The sequence below is a fragment of the Elephantulus edwardii genome, unplaced genomic scaffold, assembly GCF_000299155.1.
Source record: "Elephantulus edwardii isolate Elephantulus edwardi_28Jun2011 unplaced genomic scaffold, EleEdw1.0 scaffold00075, whole genome shotgun sequence".
Classification (NCBI taxonomy): domain Eukaryota; kingdom Metazoa; phylum Chordata; class Mammalia; order Macroscelidea; family Macroscelididae; genus Elephantulus; species Elephantulus edwardii.
This window is the reverse complement of record NW_006399825.1, coordinates 5940959-5960133: the sequence shown is the minus strand read 5'-3', so window position 1 is coordinate 5960133 and position 19175 is coordinate 5940959. Positions and strand designations below refer to the sequence as shown.

Genomic DNA, 19175 nt, shown 5'->3' with positions numbered 1-19175 from the left:
ATCTGGTCCAGGGCTTTTCTTGGTTGGAAGTTGTTGTATTGCCTTTTCAATTTCTTCTTTTGTAATTGGTCTGTTCAGATGTTCAGTTTCAGTTTGTGTCAGTTTAGGTAGGTTGTGTTTTTCTAAGTATTTGTCCATCGGGATCCATACTCTTAACATGACAGCCCACCACCTCTCTGTGTTGGCAAATGCTGTAGCTAGTTATTTCTGCTTAATTTCCACATTTCCTTCACATCTCAAATTTCCCACTTGTGTCAACATTCAGAACTCCTACAAGTGCAAAATTCGCAGTAGTGAAGAGCTTGTGTCCTGCTAATCAGTGATCCACTGGGAAAGAATGAAAATGAAGAGAGAACATAGCCTGGTGGTTAATCTTATCATCTGTGAAACTGAGCTATTTATAAGCTTCTTCTCAGGGTGGTTCTGCTCACTTAAATAACCCAAAACAAAGCCTGTTGCCATGAAGTTGATCCCCACTCATGGTAACACCATGTGTTACAGGGTCGAGCCACTCCACAGGGTTTTCTTGGGTGTAATCTTTACAGAAGTTGATTGACAGGCCTTCCATCTAAGATGTTATTGGATGTGTTTGAACCAACAACCTTTAGTTAGCAGCTGGTCACAATCTGCATTATTGTTGTTGTTATGTGCCATCGAGCTGTTTGTGACTCATAGCGACCCTATGTACAACAGCCCTAACCTTGTCTCTGTCCTGTGCCAATCTCACTGTTTCTGATACACCCATCCTGATTACCCCACTCACTGAATCAATCCACCTCATAGAGGGCCTTCCCCTCCTGCGCCTGCCGTCAACCCTCCCAAAGCATGATGTCCCTCTCCAAGGACCGATGTCTCCTTACATGACCAAAGTATGCCCGACGAAGCCTCAGAATCCTTGCCTCCAAGGAGAAGCCCGCTTTAACTCTCTCTAGGATAAATTTGTTTGAGGTCCTGATTTTATTATGTCTGAAGCTAGACCTGGTTATTGGTAGGTTATTTGTTTGTTTGTTTTTTAATCATGCTAAACTAGGTCTTAACTAGTGAACTAAGTCTGAATAAATATCATGGAGAGTGGAAAAATTCATTGTCATTGAGTAAATTTTGAAGCATAGGGATCGGGCAGGACAGAATAGAACTTCTCTTTGGGGTACATCTTTCGCCCATGTAGTAGTGACTGTGTTTGAACCACCAACATTTAAGTTAGCAGGTGAGCACATTAGCCACTACACCACCAAGGCTCTTTTGAAATTGAAAAAGGATCAATAAAACTTTCATAAGCACATGATTTAACTGTGTATACAAAAATGGCAAGAGAACTTTTTTAAAGAAAACTTATAGAATATTAAAATAGGTGAATTTAACAGCTCTCTGGGAAAATGGGAAAATGGTTGGCAATAATGATTAAAGGACATATTTGAATTTGAATATGCTATTATCTAGCAATTTCTTTTCTAAGTATATTCCATTAGAAATGAGTACTTATACTTGCCAAAATAATGTATACTAGCGTATTTAGAAAAGTTACTCATAATAGTCTAAAATTTCATAATGAAGAAATAAATTGTGGCACATTGACACACTGCAAAACTATAGAACAGTGAAAAACTACTATTGAACCATGAAGCAGTATGAAGGAATCTTTCAGATGTAAAGTAGTGTTGAATAAAGGAAGGAATTATGTTTTCACTAGTTGTTGTTGTTGTTATGTGCCGTCGAGTCGCTTGTGATACAAAAGAAATAATACTGTATTATTCCACAAAGAGGAAGTTAGAAGACTGATACACAGTGAGAAAAGGGAGCTCTGGTGGCGTGGTGGTAAGAAGCTGTGCTGCAATCCTGAAGGCACGATCCTTCAGGCTCCTTGAATCCACTAGTTGCTGTGAGACAAAGATGAGCAGTCTCCTCCGATGGGATTCATTGCCTCTGACAACCGGCGAGGGTCAGCAATGGATAGTTCTGACTTGATGGCATACAACAACAGCAACAACAACAACACAGTATAAAAGCTAGAGTAAAAAGACAGTATCTTTGAGGAGGTTACTGACTTAGAGGGGCACAAAGAAGCTTTCTGAGTTGCTGAAAACATTCTATGCCTTGATGTGGGTCATATTTACACAGATACGAAGCAGTTTTACTCTGTTGCCCATGAAGCCACCATGGCTGAGCAGCAATGTGCAAACCTTGCCTGCCCTCTACTGTCCTTTAGAGTCCGTGTCATAGTGATCCTAAGGGACGGAGTAGAATTCCTTCATTAGGTTCCTGAGGCTGTAAACCTCAGTAGGAGGAGGCGGCCTTATCTTGCTTCCATGTCGACCTTCGGGTAGCAGCTCCACACTTGACCCACTACACTATCAGCGTTCCTTAGCAGCAGATATATCTGTGTAAAAATTAATCCAGCTGTAAGTGTGTTGGAAGCAGGAGTGGCTTCCACTTCCTAAACAACATGTGAACTTTGTTGTTGCTTACAGAAAGGTTTCAGACTTCTTGTTCATAGAGTCGCTATGAGTTGTGCTTGACTCGAAGGCAATCAACAACAATGACAACATATATTTGCTATCTGTGCATTTTAATACATATATGCCATGTTTTAAAATAGCAAAAAAAACTAAACCAACTTTGAGAAGCACTGCTTTAGACTGTCACTATTTCTAGAACCGGATAGTTGAAATGAGCATCTTTGTAGCAACATCTCTGCCATAGACCACTTACCTTCAATGATGTGATCCACATGTTTAAAAGCTTCATCTATGTTTCCTTGCTCGATTTTTTTTTCACCAGAAAGAAATGAATTGTGTTCTAGGGCTTGCTATGATGGAAAACCAACAAAACAAAAAGGTAAGCCAATTATTATCTTTATTATTTAATAATTCAGAAACTTTTCACTTAAGTGAAAGTTTTCAAATTATACTCATTTTCCATTTGATCATTCAGAAATATTTTGTTTCATAACATTAACAATAAAGTCTGATCAACCCCTTCTTGTCTATTGCTTTTCTTTTTACCAGACTTATCTGTTTATTAATTTTCACCCCATCTCTTTTCCTTCTAATCTCTGATAACAATCCAAGAATGATCCTATTGTATGTAAACCTTTCTTTAGCTTTTCATAATTATTGTTGAGTACTATCAAGTCAGAGCTGACCCATAGCTGACCCTCCAGCGGTTTTCAGAGGCAATAATTGCATGGTAGGAGAGTGCCCATCTTTCTCCTGTAACTTTTCAAAATAGTGGTCTTATATAATGATTGGACTTTTGTGACTGGTTTATTTCACTTAGCATAATGTTCTCTAGATGTATTCATGTTATATAGTATTTTGTGAATTCTTTACTGTCTTTTAGTGTTGCATACTACTCCATTGTGTGAATGTACCATAGTTTCTTTAGCCTTTTGTCCATTGATGAACACTTAAGTTGTTTCCATTGCTTTGCTATTATAAATAATGATGTCATTAACATGAGTGTGCACATATTTGTTTGTGTGGCACCTCTTCTTTCTTTGGGATATATACCTAGTAGTGGAATTGCTAGATCTAATGGTGTTTCTATTCCCAACTTTCTAGGGAAGCACCAAACTGCTTTTCATAGTGGTTTGTTATTTTACATTCCAACCAGCAGTGTAAGAGAGTTCCGATCTCTTTAGAATTTGATTCATAAGTGAGAATGAATCTAATGAATCATGAATTAGAATAACAGCAATCGACAATAACTAATGACAGCAAATAGATTATCTGTCTCACATCAATCTCGGCCAGATCTGCACAGCAAGATAATCTGAGCAGTGTGAAAAGTCAGCAGAAATTCATTAAAGTGACTTACTGTTGACTTAATGTTTTTGTTCAGGATTCTGGGAAGAACCTTAAGTGAGATATAGAAAAAAATGGTCCTAACAGCCTAGAAAGCCAAGTTTGTTATTAAGGTGTAAATTAAAAAAAAAAAAAAAGGTGTAAATTTCAAGGCAGGCAACAATACAAGTAATGAGAGTTTAAGAAGGAGGAGACAGTAGGGCCTGTAATGTTCAGGGATGGTTTTTGGTATGTACCCTGAGGTGAGTCATGGAGTGAGTTAGGGAAGAAAGGAAAAAATCATTGGAAGTCAAGGGCATTGCATGAAGAAAAAGTTTGAGAATGAAACCAACTAGAGAGCCAAAATGAGGACAAGCCCAGGCTGTCTTGGTGCAGGTTTCCTTCAAGTAGTAGAAGGTGGTGAGCTTGGCAAGTGGGTTGAAGCTGGTCTATGATGAACCTTTAATACCATGCCTAAGAGTTGGGTCTTTTATTAGGGAAGTTAATGGCTCAGAAAGTCACTATGGAGGGTGGTTGTTAGGTGTCACTGATTCAGTAATCTTCGTGTGTGTGTGTGCTGCAGATCTTTCTCCTGTGGAGTTGCTGAACAGGTTTAAATCATCATGGCTGCAGCTAAGTGTTCATTTGTTGCATCGTGGTGGGTAGATGGACTGAAACCGAAGACTAGGACCTGTTGAAGTTGTTATTGAATAAACCTGACAATATAGTGGTAATGACTTGTGGGATGAGGTGAAAGTTAGAATGGAAATAAAGAATCAAACTTAAAGGGCATTTAAAAGGATATATGCAAATGAGTTGAACCTGGCATCTGTTGGAAAGAATAGGGAACAGAGAGGATATAGAAGACTCAATGCTACTTGGTAGGGTTTTGTATTGCTTATACATCCATTTATCTATCCCTTCATCTTCTGACAGACAGGTATTGAACACCAACTCTATACAATTAGCACTTTGCTTGGCACTCAATATATAAAGCATAACAAAACAAACCCTTGCCCTCTGTAATAATAATTAAAGCAAAAATAATGACTAATATTTACTGAATGCATCTGGTATCCCAGGTACTGTTTTTAAGCTCTTCTACTCTCTGATGACAATCTTTTGATAAACGTAATTTTATCCCATTTTGAAGATGGAGAGGTCAAATAATTTATCAAAGTTTTAAAAAGCTATTAAGAGACTTCAAGGTAAAATCAGAACATGAACCCAAGCTCCGGCTCCAGAGCTTGTGCTTCCTCAATGAGGAGTTGGGGAAACAGAGGCTCCAACAGAAAGGTGGTAAATGGTATCATTCTTCTGAGTTTCACAATGATCTGGAGTTTTCCATGGACGAGTTTTGTGTGGAATATGACAAGACACTTCTCTGGTGTTGCTGTATGTCCTCTTAGGTCATGGCTTGGCAAGAGCCATGGGCAGAGCCCACATGATGCTTTATTTCTTGGACCTCTGTTCAAGCACTGGGTTGAGGGTGGGGAGAAAGGGAATGAGCTCTAGGTAGGCAAGGTTTGAACATTCACTTTGAGACTCAGGTTGCTAGAACTGACGCTCTAAAACTATAAGCATAACAATGAACAAGATATTATCAGGGACGAAATTATGCTGCTTTATGATGTAAGGGGTTGAATTCTGCAAAATACAAATTCCTCTCATCCCAGTTCTTCCAGAAGACCCAAGCGGCTCCATTACCTCTATTGTTATAATCCTCGGTTCTATGTCCTCATAAGCAATCTTCACTTTTTTAGCTGCTTCTTTTGCATGAAGGTAGGTATCAGCAGCTACCGTACAGACAATCTGACCCACACAAATGACCTGCAGAAAAGCCACATGTAATTAGAACTCAGTGAAAAGGAATCACTGTTTCCACATTCTTACATTTATCCATTTTTCATAGGCTTGGTTCCTATTGTAACTAAAGAAAGATTATTTTCTACCTATGAGAATAAGCATAAAACAGTGACATGATGGGAAAAAGTATTCGGTAATAACATATCAGATAAGGGACTTATATCCAGAATTTATGAAATACTTGAGCACCACAACAAGATAAAGGTAAAGAATCCAATAGAAAAATGGGCACAGGATATGAACAGGCACTTCACCGAAGACGACATTCAGATGGCTAACAAACACATGAAGAAATGCTCAAAATCCCTAGCCCGAAGAGAGATGCAAATTAAAACAACTATGAGATATCATTTCACCCCAGTCAAAATAGCAAAATTTAACAGAACAGCAAGCAACAAATGCTGGCGAGGTTGTGGAGAAACTGGAACCCTGATTCACTGTTGGTGGGAGTGTAAAATGGTGCAACCTCTGTGGAAAGCAGTATGGCGCTTTCTCAAAAAGTTGCAAATAGAGATACCATTTGACCCAGCAATTCCACTACTGGGAATATACCCTGAAGAGTCCATAGCTGACATCCAAGCAGATATATGCACACCCATGTTTATTGCAGCTTTGTTCACAATAGCAAGGAGTTGGAAACAACCTAAGTGCCCATCAACAAACGAATGGCTAGAGAAGCTGTGGTATATTCGCACAATGGAATACTATGCTGCATTAAAAAACAAGGAACTCATGCAATATTATTCAAAATGGTTGACTCTGGAGAACATTATGCTGAGTGAAATATCCCAGTCACAAAAGGACAAATATTACATGATGCCACTGTTGTAGAATGGGACCGTCCTTGGGGTTAGGGAGACACTGAGTAAGATGGGTTCAATAATGTATACTGCACTGAAGCAGAGGAGGGAGAGAACCGTCTAAAAGAGAGATGTAACTGGGTATTTCTGTCATCACAGGAGACTAGAGTGAGGGCTGCATGGTGGAGGGGACCTGGGGGAGGGTTTGTAAAACAATGAAAGAATCTTTTCTTTTACTTTTCCATAATTTTTGGACTCATGTACTTATAACTTGTTAGTCAAATTTGTGTCTTCTAGGTTGCAACACCCCCATGATACATCTTGAAGGATATGTACATGTACAGCCAAGCACAATCAATAAGAGTGCATCTGAATTCCAAAATCAGTCTCCATAATAGTCTATGTGTTTCCTACTGCCAAAGGGGCCCTTTAGAGTAGTGAGAGAAGATCTTCACCCTGAAACCCACAGCGTCCCTTTTCAGCAGGAAGTAGCTAAGAGAATACGCCGTCCCCTTTTCCTTATGACTCAGGGTGAAGTCTCTCTCAGGGAGGAGTGATAGGGAATGGCAAAGGATACACTGACAAAGAAGATTAATCAGAACTGGCTTTGACAAGCACTGTGGCATTTGGACAAGAACAAACTGGGAGGAGGGTAGAGAGAATAGTGCAACAATGAATGAGTGGAAGCCCAAAATCTCTGTAAATGTTTATGAAAATTAATAAAATATAATTTAAAAAAAAGAACAAAATAATCATAAATTAAAATAGTTAACTAGGGAAGGAAGAATGGGGGGAGAAAATGTGCAACAATGGATGAATGAAAATGCAACTTTTCTGTAAACTTTCGCCTAAAATCACAATAAAATAAAGTTTAATAAAAAAATAAAATCCTAAAAAAAAAACAAAAAAAAAACAAAACAAAACAGTGACATGAGTAAGCAGTAGGTGTGGACACAAATTGGGTGCAGAATTTAATTACCTGGCTTTAATCATCTGGCTTCTGGTTATCTTAACTGTATTCCTTGTCGTTTCTCTATCACACACTATGATCTAATGTTCCTAACTTTCTGTTGACTCTTTTACTATCTTATGCTATGTATTAATACGTCCTGGTGGCACAGTGCATTACATGTTATACGTTGGGCTTTTAATTAACTTCACCACCAGCTGCTCCATGCAAGAAAGATGGGCAGTTTCTTCCCATAAAGATTTATAATCTTGGAAACCCAGTGGAGAAACTGATGGCCATGAATTGAATTGTTGTATTATCACTATTAATGAGTCCTGAGGGTGTAGTGGTTAAGTTCATGATTACTGATAGAAAGGTTAGCAGTTTGAACTTGTGTGCTTCTCCCTAGAAGAAAGATGTGCTCATCCTGTAAATATTTACAGCCTTGGAAACCCCACAGGGAAGTTCTATTCTGTCCTATAGAGGTGCTCTGAGGCAGGATTAAATACCAGCATTGGGTATATGTTACATATTGCTTCTTCAACTTTCATGACATTTTATAAGCTGTCCTTGAGAGAGTTCCCAGCTTTAATCAGAATTCAAAGACGCAGGGAGCTCTGGTGGTCTAGTGGAAAGACACTGCACTGCAATCCCAGAGGTACACGGTTCAAATCCACCAGATGCTCTGCTGGAGAAGGAGGGGGCAATCTCCTCCTGTACCAGTCAGATCTGATTTAACGGTACACGTAAAAATAATACAATAAAAAAAAAAAAAGAATTCAAAGACGCTTGATTCACAAAAGAGGGGAGAACCAATAAGGTAGAACTGTTGGTTCCTAGCATGTCTTGTTGTGTAAACTTAGAGATACTGTAACCAAAGCCAACAATTATTTCAACATTCTCAGCAATGTATTTGAATAAGAAGACACGCATACATACCACATACCTTATTTTGTGCATATAAAACTTCTCCACTATGGTTATTATCTCCAGGAACATCTTCTGCTGTTACTACATCGACAACACCTGGATGTGCCAGCACTTCTGAAGTATCAATTGACCTAGGAGGGATATTTGAAGGTAGATATGAAAGTAGCAGGAGCAAGTTCACTATGCCAAAGGAATGACTCCACAAAGAGAGAGCTATAATGGACCTTGTAACCAAACCATGAAGCAACCATCTATTGAAAATGCCAACATTTGGCAGGTGTTCTAACTCTTGGCCCAAGGTTCTTAAACAACTGTGCTGCGAAAAGAATGGTTCCCACCTAGAAGAGGAAGTGAATATTTTCAACTGACAATTTTCAATATGTAACAAATACTCTATTTGAATGTGAAATTGTGAATGCCTGTCAGTAATACATAGGAATATCTAAGAATAAAAGAATTTTTCAATTCCTTACATGATTTTTGCATGTGCTCTGGTGCTGGTGACGACAGCCAGGAAGAGTTCGTCGGCCACAGGGGGAATGTCATCACAGTATACAGCTTCCCCTGTGGTGTGTTTGATGGCTGACTTGTGCATGACTGGGTGGCCAACTGGGTCTTGTGGGGACTGATGGGGATCCACACACTGTTAATACATAAAGCAAGTCATCTGACCATGAGAAATCCTTATGCCTTGAAAATTAGGTCTGATGGTCTGACTTACTCACAAATAGAAAAAACAAAACTGTAGGCAACTTGGTATCCATATTCTGCTTACCACTCCCCCAAACAAAGCAAAAGCACAATGGAGATGTTGCTCCGAACGTACTCAAATTTACACTGAAAGAATATGGTAAAAAAAATATAACAAAAGAGGCAATTACTAGTGTAACAAAGTATGGTGGGAAGGAGGAGGGTGATGTTGAAAGAATTCAGAAAGATCCAATGGGGACCTGAAAAGATGGGGTAATAGGCATAAATCAATGGTGATTAATTTTCTAAAATACAATTGAATGCAGGAAGGTGTGAAACAGAATATATATGAATTATGCACAAAGTATACAAATTTTGTGTGCAAACCAATATAAAATAAAGTAGGGGGGAAATCAAACAATAATTTATATAAGTAATATGTACAACAAAAATAAGCAAAATACTCTGGAGATTCGGTGTGATTGTAAGTATCTAGAAGCTTTGTAGAGATGGTACATTGAGCTAGCCAGATTCTAGTTACTGCGATATAATATTTTAACATTCTTGGCATGTATCTTTTCTCTACCCAAGTCTCCTGTACCTAGAAAAGAAGCTCCCTCCGTTTCACCTTCAGTAAATATCTCAAGCTCTAAGGTGAGAGTTTCAAAATACAAGTGACCAATAAAAATCCCATGTGGAGACCATTTTTGAGAAGAATCTCACTGCTATCTGGGATCTGAAATGAAGTGTGTTGGATATTGCAATCAGTCTGTCTTATTGGCAATTGCCTAAGAAAAGAACCCCTTACATTAACAATTGGAATAGTAACAATTAGAACAAGCACTGTCATTCTCAGAGACAAAGCAACTTTACAAATGAGGCAATGAACTCCCACAACAAAATGCTGATTATATGATTAAAAAGAAAATCCCCATGTGCTCTTTCCTGTTGTTTTTCTTGCAAAAACTACAATAAAATTGCCCATAGTCCTACTCCATCTTTCTACCTTTGATCAGTCCATGCCTTCCCTCCACATGGCCCTGCCTATGAACACCGGATGTGCGTATACTAAATGTTTAAATGGTTTGATCATCCACTTTTGATTCATTTTCAATCTTAACATACCTCACCCATTACTATCAAATTATATTTTTATTACATTAAATCAAGTTAAAAGTACATCTAAGACAGGTTAAAGGATGGACAGACACTGGCCAAGAAGAGGAAAATACTTTAGGCAACAAAATGAGAAGAGTTGAGATAAAAGCTTCAGAATCCTTGTGCATCTTTGAATAGAAATATGAAAGCTGATCCAAGCAATTTGTACATAGCTGATTGGAGGTAACATTAACTGAATATAGGAGTCTTAGTCTTAAAATTTTTTCCTCTTAGAGTCCAATTTTCTTATTGTGATTTTAACTAAAGTTTATAGAAAAGTTGGATTTTTCATTCATTCTCACACATTTTCCTCCCCATTCCCCCAATTTGCTTTAAAAAAGAAATCATTGTTGCATAATTTCTCTTAAAAGACTGTCTATATAAGTCTTATAAGATTATATTAGACTTATATAGCATAGGAGTAAAAATAGTTATTTGGAATAAGGAGGAACATTTTTTTAAAATTTATTTCTTTTTTTAAATTTTATATTTTTTTGCTCACAAAGTTGGTATACACTGTGTTTCACACTATTCTTCAATCATATTATGTTTTATACAATCATTCACATGCATTACATTTTATAAAATCAATCACCATTGGACCTTAAAATTTGTTTTGTTTCTGAGTTCTTGTGTATATTTTTTGTTTGTTTTTAAATAATACAGTCTTGTATTGTTAACACATTACAGAATATGTCTTTAGATAGCCCCGTCCTGGTGGTATTTTTTTTTAAATTGCTCTTTTAGGGGAGCTCTGGTGGCTTAGTGGCAAGAAGCTGCATTGCAATCCCAGAGGAACACAGTTCAAATCCACCAGACGCTCTGCCGGAGAAGGAGGCGCAATATCCTCCTGTACCAGTCAGATCTGATTTGACGGTACACGCACACAAAATTTAAAAAAAAAAAAATTGCTCTTTTAACAAAAGTTTACAGAAAACTTGTATTTCCATTCATTGATTGTTGCACATTTTCCTCCCTTCCCCCCCATTTGCTTTTCTCTTTAAAAAGATTCTTTCATAATGTTAAAATACTTATTTAAAAAATACCAAATTATTCTCTTAATACTCCTCTTCCATGAGTTATGTATTTTTTACCCCTGAAATTTTTTTATTGAATTATTTTGTTCTTGCTGTTGAGAATGTGTTTTGATTGCATGAAGGGATTAAAACCCAAACAGCCCCACCCACTAACCTGAAACATCTGAAGCCCTTGGGGCGTCTCTATGGGAAAATCCTCCAGGGCACTCACAAATTTTTCTGGGATATCTGGAAACTTCTGTGGATCCTGAAAAAAAGATATTTTCATATTTACTTTTACAGCCAAATTGCAACTGACTTATAGCTGACTCTCCATGAGGTTTCTGAGGCTGTGACTAGCATGGAAAGAACTTGCCCGTCTTACCTCCATGTTGTTAGGTGCCTTTGGGTAGGCTCCTACTCAGAGTTTGGCAGAGTGAAATCCTGCCTGATATATATAAACAGATTACCTCATATATTATAGACTAGAATGGCTCCAAAGGGTCTTAAAAAAATGGACTCATTTTTACTTGAATGAAAGTTTAAAAATCACATTGGTTTTCATTCAACCATTCTCACACATTTTGTTTTGTGATCATGACAATTGAGTAATAGGATTAATGACATTGTCTCATCAAACTTCATTGTGTTTTCTTGGTGGAAACGGATTATTTCTTTCTTTCTTTTGTGACTCCACAAACCATTCGGCCACATCGGGACCTTGGGAATTCTGATGGAGTACTGGGTATGGAGTTGCGTTTGAATTTTCCAGTTGCTCCTTGGGAGAAACATAGGCAATCTCTTCCCATGTAATCTACAGCTTCTGAAAACCTGCTGAAGGTTCACCTGTGAGTCTGTTCTGATCCAATGGCAATGAGCAAGAGAGGGACCTCAAGTGAAAAGATACACATTTGTAAATAGAGGCTGTACTTTTAAATTGTGCCAATCTTCTTGATCAATGTCTTAAAAAATAATTGAGGGAATAGGCAAGGATTATGTTGCAAGGATGTTTGATTTCAAATTATTTGTAAAAATGAAAGAAAGACAAGTTACCTAAGTATCCAACAACAAATAAATGGCTGAAGAAATGATGTGAATCATAATTTTTAATATAGTGCAGTTGTTATAGTAGTATATTTACCAATATTGAAAAATATTTATAGAATGTTGATAAATGAAAATTTGGGTTAAATATTTTACATATGGTAAAAGAAGAATAAAATAGAACAGTATATGTATTTGAAAATGTTATTAGTACATACGGTGGGATTATTGGTCTGTGGTGGATTTTTAATTTTTTTTGCTTTTTTTATCTGTTAGTAATAGAATGTATGTGAGCTCTGGTGGCATAGTCCATGGTGAGATTGTGCTGATAACCCAAAGACTCCAGGGGTTTGAATATACCAGGCACCCTGTGGGAGAAAGATGGGAGTCTGTTCCCATATGGATTTACAGTCTTAGAAATCCTCTTCGATTATTCTCTGAATAAGACTGAGTAGGTCTTCTCCTCAGTCCTATAGGATCACTATGAATAGGAATTTATGGCAGTTGATTGTTTGGTTAGTTATTAAAGCAAATTGTGACTTATTTTGTTATAAATGAAGTAGATGAACTACACTGAACAAACATCATATCTGTGTGACACAGACAGATATGAACACATGTACATGTGTGGAGAAGAGTTCAGTGGACACACAGCATAATATTGATTAACAGTGATTATCTATGGGTGACAACCTTAGAGACACTGTGGTTAAAGCACTTGGTGCTTTGAAGAGTCAGCAGTTTGAACCGACCAGCAGTTCTGAGGGATAAAGATGTGACAGTCTACTTCCAGGAAGATTTGTAGCCTTGGGAGTGTTAAAAGGACATTCTATTCCATCTGATAGAGTTGTAATGAGTCAGAATTAACTTGACAACAATGGATTTGTTTATAGTTTTCTTTGCTCTGGTAGTCTTCCGGTAAGGAATTGCACTGCCAACCCAAAGACATGCAATTTAATTCCACCAGATGTTCTAGGGAAGAAACATGGGCAATGTCCTCCTATGCGTTTTCCTGCCTCTGAAAATCCACTGGAAGGTCAGTTATGAGTCTGTTCCAACTCAATGGTACACAACAATAACATGAATAAGAGATTCCAAATTACTTTCTCTTTCTTTCAAAGCTGTGTTCTTGAGGTTGTGTACTGCTGAGTTGGAATCAACCCATAGCTGAATTTCCATGGGCTTTCAGAGGCAATTAATAAGTTACTAAATTTAAGAAATTTTTTTAAAAAGGAAAAAGTTATCTGTTATTTAAGGAAGTTTTTTTGCTACCATTGATCGACTTGACACTATCTCACTCAAAGACAATGCTGTTGTTAGTTCCAATTCAATTGATTCTGACTTATGGTGACTCCATATGTGCAGATAATAACTACTCCATAGTGTTTTTACAGCTGTGATATTTCAGAAGCAAATCATCAGACATGTTTTCCAAAGAATCCTTGGGTGGGTGTAAGCTGTTAACCTTTCTGTTAGTTGTGAAGTGCTTAACCCTTTGCTGTATCCACTGCCAACATACTATTATAGGCAAATGGATTTAACCCGATTGCTCATGTCTTAGGGAGCTCTGGTGACCTAGGGCTAAGAAGTTGTGCTGCAATTACAAAGGCACACAGTCTGAATCCACCAGCTGCTCTGGAGTGAAAGAGAAGGGAAGAGAGGCAAGCAAGGAGCAAAGAAGGATCAAGAAGAAGCTGTTGGAGTGAGGTCCCCATCCCACCTTCCTGTTAGGTGCTGCCAAGTGGATTCCGACAACCCGACTCCATTCAACAGCAGAACTGCTCTCAGAAGGTCATTTAGACGTATTTGGCAAGGACAGATTGCCATGTCTTTCTCTCATGGAGCCCCTGGGTAAGCTCCAACTGCCAACCTTTTGGGCAGCAGGTGAACATCTGACAGTTTATGTCACCAGAGACCATTAGGTGTATTGTTAAAACCAGGCAGGGAGTCAACATTCACATTCAAAATGTCAAGGCACCCAGAGACCCAGGGAAGACGCTTACTATTTTGTTCAGTCCTCGCTTCACTTTGAGGTAGAATTTAAAGAGTAAACTGATGATGAGGGTTCGTCTGTATTCCACCATGCCACCCTCGGCGTCTGGGGGGATGTGAATCTCAGCCAGCACCAATCGACAGGCATCACTCAGCATTTGGTCATTCCATTGTCTGGATGGAAGAGTGTTAATATGTCTCAGAGAGGCCAAGACAGACACTAAATTGATAAGGCAAGAAAAGAAGGAAAACAATCTATTTGCATCTTTGAAATCTAAACAAAAACAGTCTTCAAAATAGTCCACTGGCTTTCTTTAGTATCCGAGGCAGTGGTTCCTACATTTTCCACACTAAGTCCTCTAATGTTATGGCTCTTGTCCTCAGCAGATATCTCTCCTCCGCAGAGATTCTTTACTGGGGTGGGCTCTTGACTCAGAGAAGGGACCTGGTAGTGAGGGAAGGCCCCATCAGCATTTTCCTTGTTCCCGTGACTTTGCTAATACACAGGTCACACTTTATGTTTTTAGTTTCTTGGTTGAGTTGGGGACCACATTGGGTTGCCTTGAGGGTGACAGCTGCCCCAGCTCTCTTTCAGGATGTCTGGGCAGCCCCTTTCTGGGCCAGAGATGTTACAGTATTTTAATTTCAAAGACTGAGGATGTCAATTTACCTCAACTTGCTTAGCTAAAAAAGGTGTTAAGATCAAAGCTTGATCAAAGCTTGAGATGTGGAACTTTGTCTTGTTCACCATTTTATCTACAGCAGCTAGAATGATGTGGTCACACACATGATTATGAATAAACTCACAGGAATGATTGAATAGTTGAATATAGTTATATTTTGCAAGTGAAAGTTTTTAGGTAAATATTTGGAAGCAGCAGTTATTTTCCTAAGGAAAAAAAAAAACTTGTTTTAAGTACTATTTGTTGAAAATGAATATAAGGAGTGGGTAAAAATTATTTTAAAAATTTGAAAAGAAAACCCTTAAACTCATTGTTTTTGAGTTGAAGTGGATTCATAGGTGACTCTCCGGTGAGTTTTCAGAAGTCACAGTTCTCCTTGAATCTCATACCTTTGCATTAGTAGCACAATACTCTACCCACTAGGCCTCCAGAGCTTCCTGAAGAAATACTAGTTAGAGGAATTGAAAATAGCTTTCCAAATGGTGGAAATAATAATGGTCACAGGAAGAAAGCCATTTAACCTTTTGAACGTTTCATCTTCATGTGCTCTAAGGACATCTTAGTGTACATAGTTTTGAAACATTTAGTTGTTTTGCAAGTCAATGAAAGGTCAAAGTTTAAAGATAATGCTCTTTCAGACCATGGAACTTGTGCATTAACCTTATCACAGAAACCCTGAAGGGAGTCCACAGTAAAAAAAAAAAAAAAGAGAGAGAAGATCCTCACATCACCCACCTTCCCGCGGCCTAAGATGCTGAGACTCCAAAGGTAGCCCAAATATCCCTGGAAGAGCACCCCCAGGAGAAACAAGCTTGACCATTATGCCCAAATAAAATTTTGCCTGAACTCTGAGTCAGCCATAAAGAAGATAGAAGATAACAACACACTTGTGTTCATTGTGGGTGTCAAGGCCAACAAGCAGCAAATTAAACAAGCTGTAAGGAAGCTCTATGACATTGATGTGGCCAAGGTCAACACTTTGATTAGGCCTGATGGAGAGAAGAAGACCTGTGTTCGACTTGCTCTTGACTATGATGCTTTGGATGTTGACAACAAAATTGGGATCATCCAAACAGAGCCCAGCTGGCTAATTCTAAATACAAATTTTACTCACCATAAAAAAGAAGAAAAAGAAAAAAAAGAACTAAAAATAGAGACCTTTGATCCCTGTCACAGAAAGGCTGTGACTTACCTCCCAGTGAGCTCCTTACAGGTTTCAGGAGCAGAGGCCACGGTGGGCCCCACGCTGCCATAGAACATCTTAAGGTCCTTAATAGTGTTTGTGCCTTCTTCAAACGTCACACTCATCCCAGCATTAACGATGGCAAAAGCATTCTCCTGTCGTTGAGCCTGCCGGAGCCCTGCCACAAATTCCCACTGGAGGGAGAAAACCACTCAGAACAGTAAGTGTTATGCCCATTTTCAGTGTATAGGGAAAACTTTGATGACTATTTACAGTGGGGGTGGGGGGAATCAGATGGAGCTAAGAGTTGCCATATGTTGTTACTGTTAAGAGCCACTGATGGCTCTCACTGTAGCGACCCTGTGTACGACAGAATAGAACTCTGCTCAGCCCTGAGCCATCCTCACAATCTGTGCAGTGCTTAAGCCCATCATTGTGGTCATTGTGTCAGTCTTGTCTCATTGAGGACCTTCCTCTCTTTCACTGACCACTGACGCTCCACCTTTCTAAACATGATGTCTTTTTTCAGAGGCTGAAAACTCCTGATAATACCCCTGAAGAATGTCAGATGAAGTCACACCACCTTTGTCTCTAAGGAGGACCTTGACTGCACTTCTCCCAAGACAGCTTTGTTCTCCAGAAGTCCATAGAATATTCATTATGTTTTTCCAGGACCACAATTTAAAGCCATCTATTCTTCTTTGTCTTCCTTATCCATTGTACAACTTTCACAGCACATGAAATAATTGACAATACCATGACTTGGGTCAGCCACACCTTAGTCTTTTTTTTTTTTATTTCCATTCATTCATTGTTGCACTTTTCTCCCCTCCCAACCCTCCCTCCTAGTACACTGCCCTCTTGGAAAAGTAAGAGAAAAATTCTTTTATTGTTTTAGAATCCCTCCCCCCAGGTCCACTCCACTATACAGCCTTCACTCTGAACTCCTGTCATGACAAAAATACTTAATCACATATCCCTTTTAAAGCATTTTCTCCCTCATCTGTTTCAAAGCAGTAAACATTATTAAACCCATCTTTCTCAGTCTCTCCCCAACCCCGAGGTCAGTCCTGTTTTACAACAGTGGCACCATGCAGTATTTGTCCTTTGTGACTGAGATACTTCATTCAGCATTATGTCCTCCAGGGTCACCCATATGGAATAATATTGCATGAGTTCCTTGTTTTTCAATGCAGTGTTATAGTCCACTGTGTGAATATACCACAGCTTCTCAACCCATTCATTTTTTTGTTGGGCACTTAGGTTGTTTCTAACTTCTTGCTATTGTGAACAAAGCCACGATAAACATGGGTGTGCATATATCTGCTTGGGTCAGTTATGGTCTCTTTGGGGTATTCCCAGTAGTGAAATTGCTGGGTCACATGGTATCTCTATTTGCAACTTTTTGAGAAAGCACCATACCACCTTCCACAGTGGTTGCACCATTTTACACTTCCACCAACAGTGAATAAGGGTTCCAGTTTCTCCACAACCTCTCCAGCATTTGTTGCTTGCTGTTCTGTTAAATTTTGCTATTCTGACTGAGGTGAGATGATATCTCATAGTTGTTTTAATTTGCATCTCTCTTAGAGCTAGAGATTTTGAATATTTCTTCATGTGCTTGTTGGCCATATGAATGTCTTCTTTGGTGAAATATCTGTTCATATCCTGTGCCCATTTTCAATTGGATTATTTACCTTTATCTTGTGGTGTACACCTTAGTCTTTTAACTGAATCCTTGCCTTTTCACTTTAAAGAGGTCCGTGACAGCAGATTTGCCCAATGAAATAAAGTCTTGATTTCTTGACTCCTGCTTCCATGGATGTTGTTTGGAGACTCAAGTAAATTGACATTGTTGACAACTTCAACTTTTTCTTTCTCTATCATGATGCCTGACCAAATGCCTTTTTAAATAGGAGGCCAAATACAATCAATTCACTTTCAGTGGCTAATAAACATTGCACCTATGTCTCACAGGAACAAGAGATCAAACCTCTGTAGAACCAGGCTGCTCCAGATCACTTCCCCACCTGGAAGCCAGCACGAACTGCTGACCAAATGCCAACATAGAGAGAACTCTGTGGGCTTCATGGATAGAAAGTGATGTTACCAAGCCAAAGGTGGGTGATTTTAATCTGCGGTCCTCAGACCTGGTTTTAATTGTTTTTGGTCAAACATTCTTCTAAGTGGTGTAGCACTGGTCTGTCCATTTGCAGTACAGTGTTTGGTGGAGCTCCCTGATTAAAACAAACTTGAAAGCAGGAGTGGCATCCACTTCTGAAATAGTTTGCCTCCAGAAACTCTATGAACTTGGAGAAATGATGAAAGTTATTCAAGTGTTCTGGTCTCTCATTCACAGGGTTGCTAAGAGTTGTCTATGACGCGATGGCACTTAACAAGAAACGGCAACATCATAATACCTAACGGTTGCCTATTGGTCCAGATGTGAGGACTTTTATTTTGTTTTCTTGATATTGAAATGTAATGCATACAGAGGATATAATTTTTTATCTTCTTCAGGAAATATTTCAAGTCTTCTTATTTACTTCATAAGTAAACCTTTCCTTGTAGATTTAGAGACCTTTAAGGAGAGGACTCTATGATTTATAAATCCTTGTAGTCTCTTTCTGGTTTAACATTGTGCCTGGCACATACAGTGCTAGGTGGAATATATATATGGTATACAACTATATATACGGTATAAAGCTATATATATGGTATAAAGCTATATATATGGTATAAAGCTATATCTATGGTATACAACTATATATATATGTATACAACTATATATATGGTATACAACTATCTCTCTCTCTCTATCTCTGTCTCTATCTCTATCTATATAGTTGCTGATTGACTTTGACTCATAGCAACCATTTGAACAAAAGGCCTGAAATGCCTCTACTACTATTTACTACTACATTTATCAAAGTTCATAGTTTCCAGAGGCATGTTGTTTTAGGAAGTGGATGCTTCTCATGCTTTCAAAATAATATATTGTTCACAACTAGATAGATAGATATAGATATAGTTATAGATAGAGATAGAGATAGAGAGAGATAGAGATAGAGATAGAGATAGA

At 38.4% G+C, this 19175-nt stretch overlaps 1 protein-coding gene across 1 annotated transcript in view; it reads right to left on the bottom strand.

Annotated features, from left to right (window-relative positions):
- LOC102857281 (aldehyde oxidase-like) overlaps positions 1 to 19175 on the bottom strand; it is a 103164-nt gene that overhangs the window by 31090 nt on the left and 52899 nt on the right. The window contains exons 15-21 of the mRNA XM_006889139.1: positions 16103 to 16287; positions 14239 to 14401; positions 11367 to 11459; positions 8801 to 8970; positions 8344 to 8458; positions 5490 to 5612; positions 2710 to 2806 (exon numbers count right to left, since the gene is read on the bottom strand). Of these exons, the coding sequence (XP_006889201.1) occupies positions 2710 to 2806; positions 5490 to 5612; positions 8344 to 8458; positions 8801 to 8970; positions 11367 to 11459; positions 14239 to 14401; positions 16103 to 16287 (946 nt within the window). The remainder of the gene's footprint in view (positions 1 to 2709; positions 2807 to 5489; positions 5613 to 8343; positions 8459 to 8800; positions 8971 to 11366; positions 11460 to 14238; positions 14402 to 16102; positions 16288 to 19175) is intronic.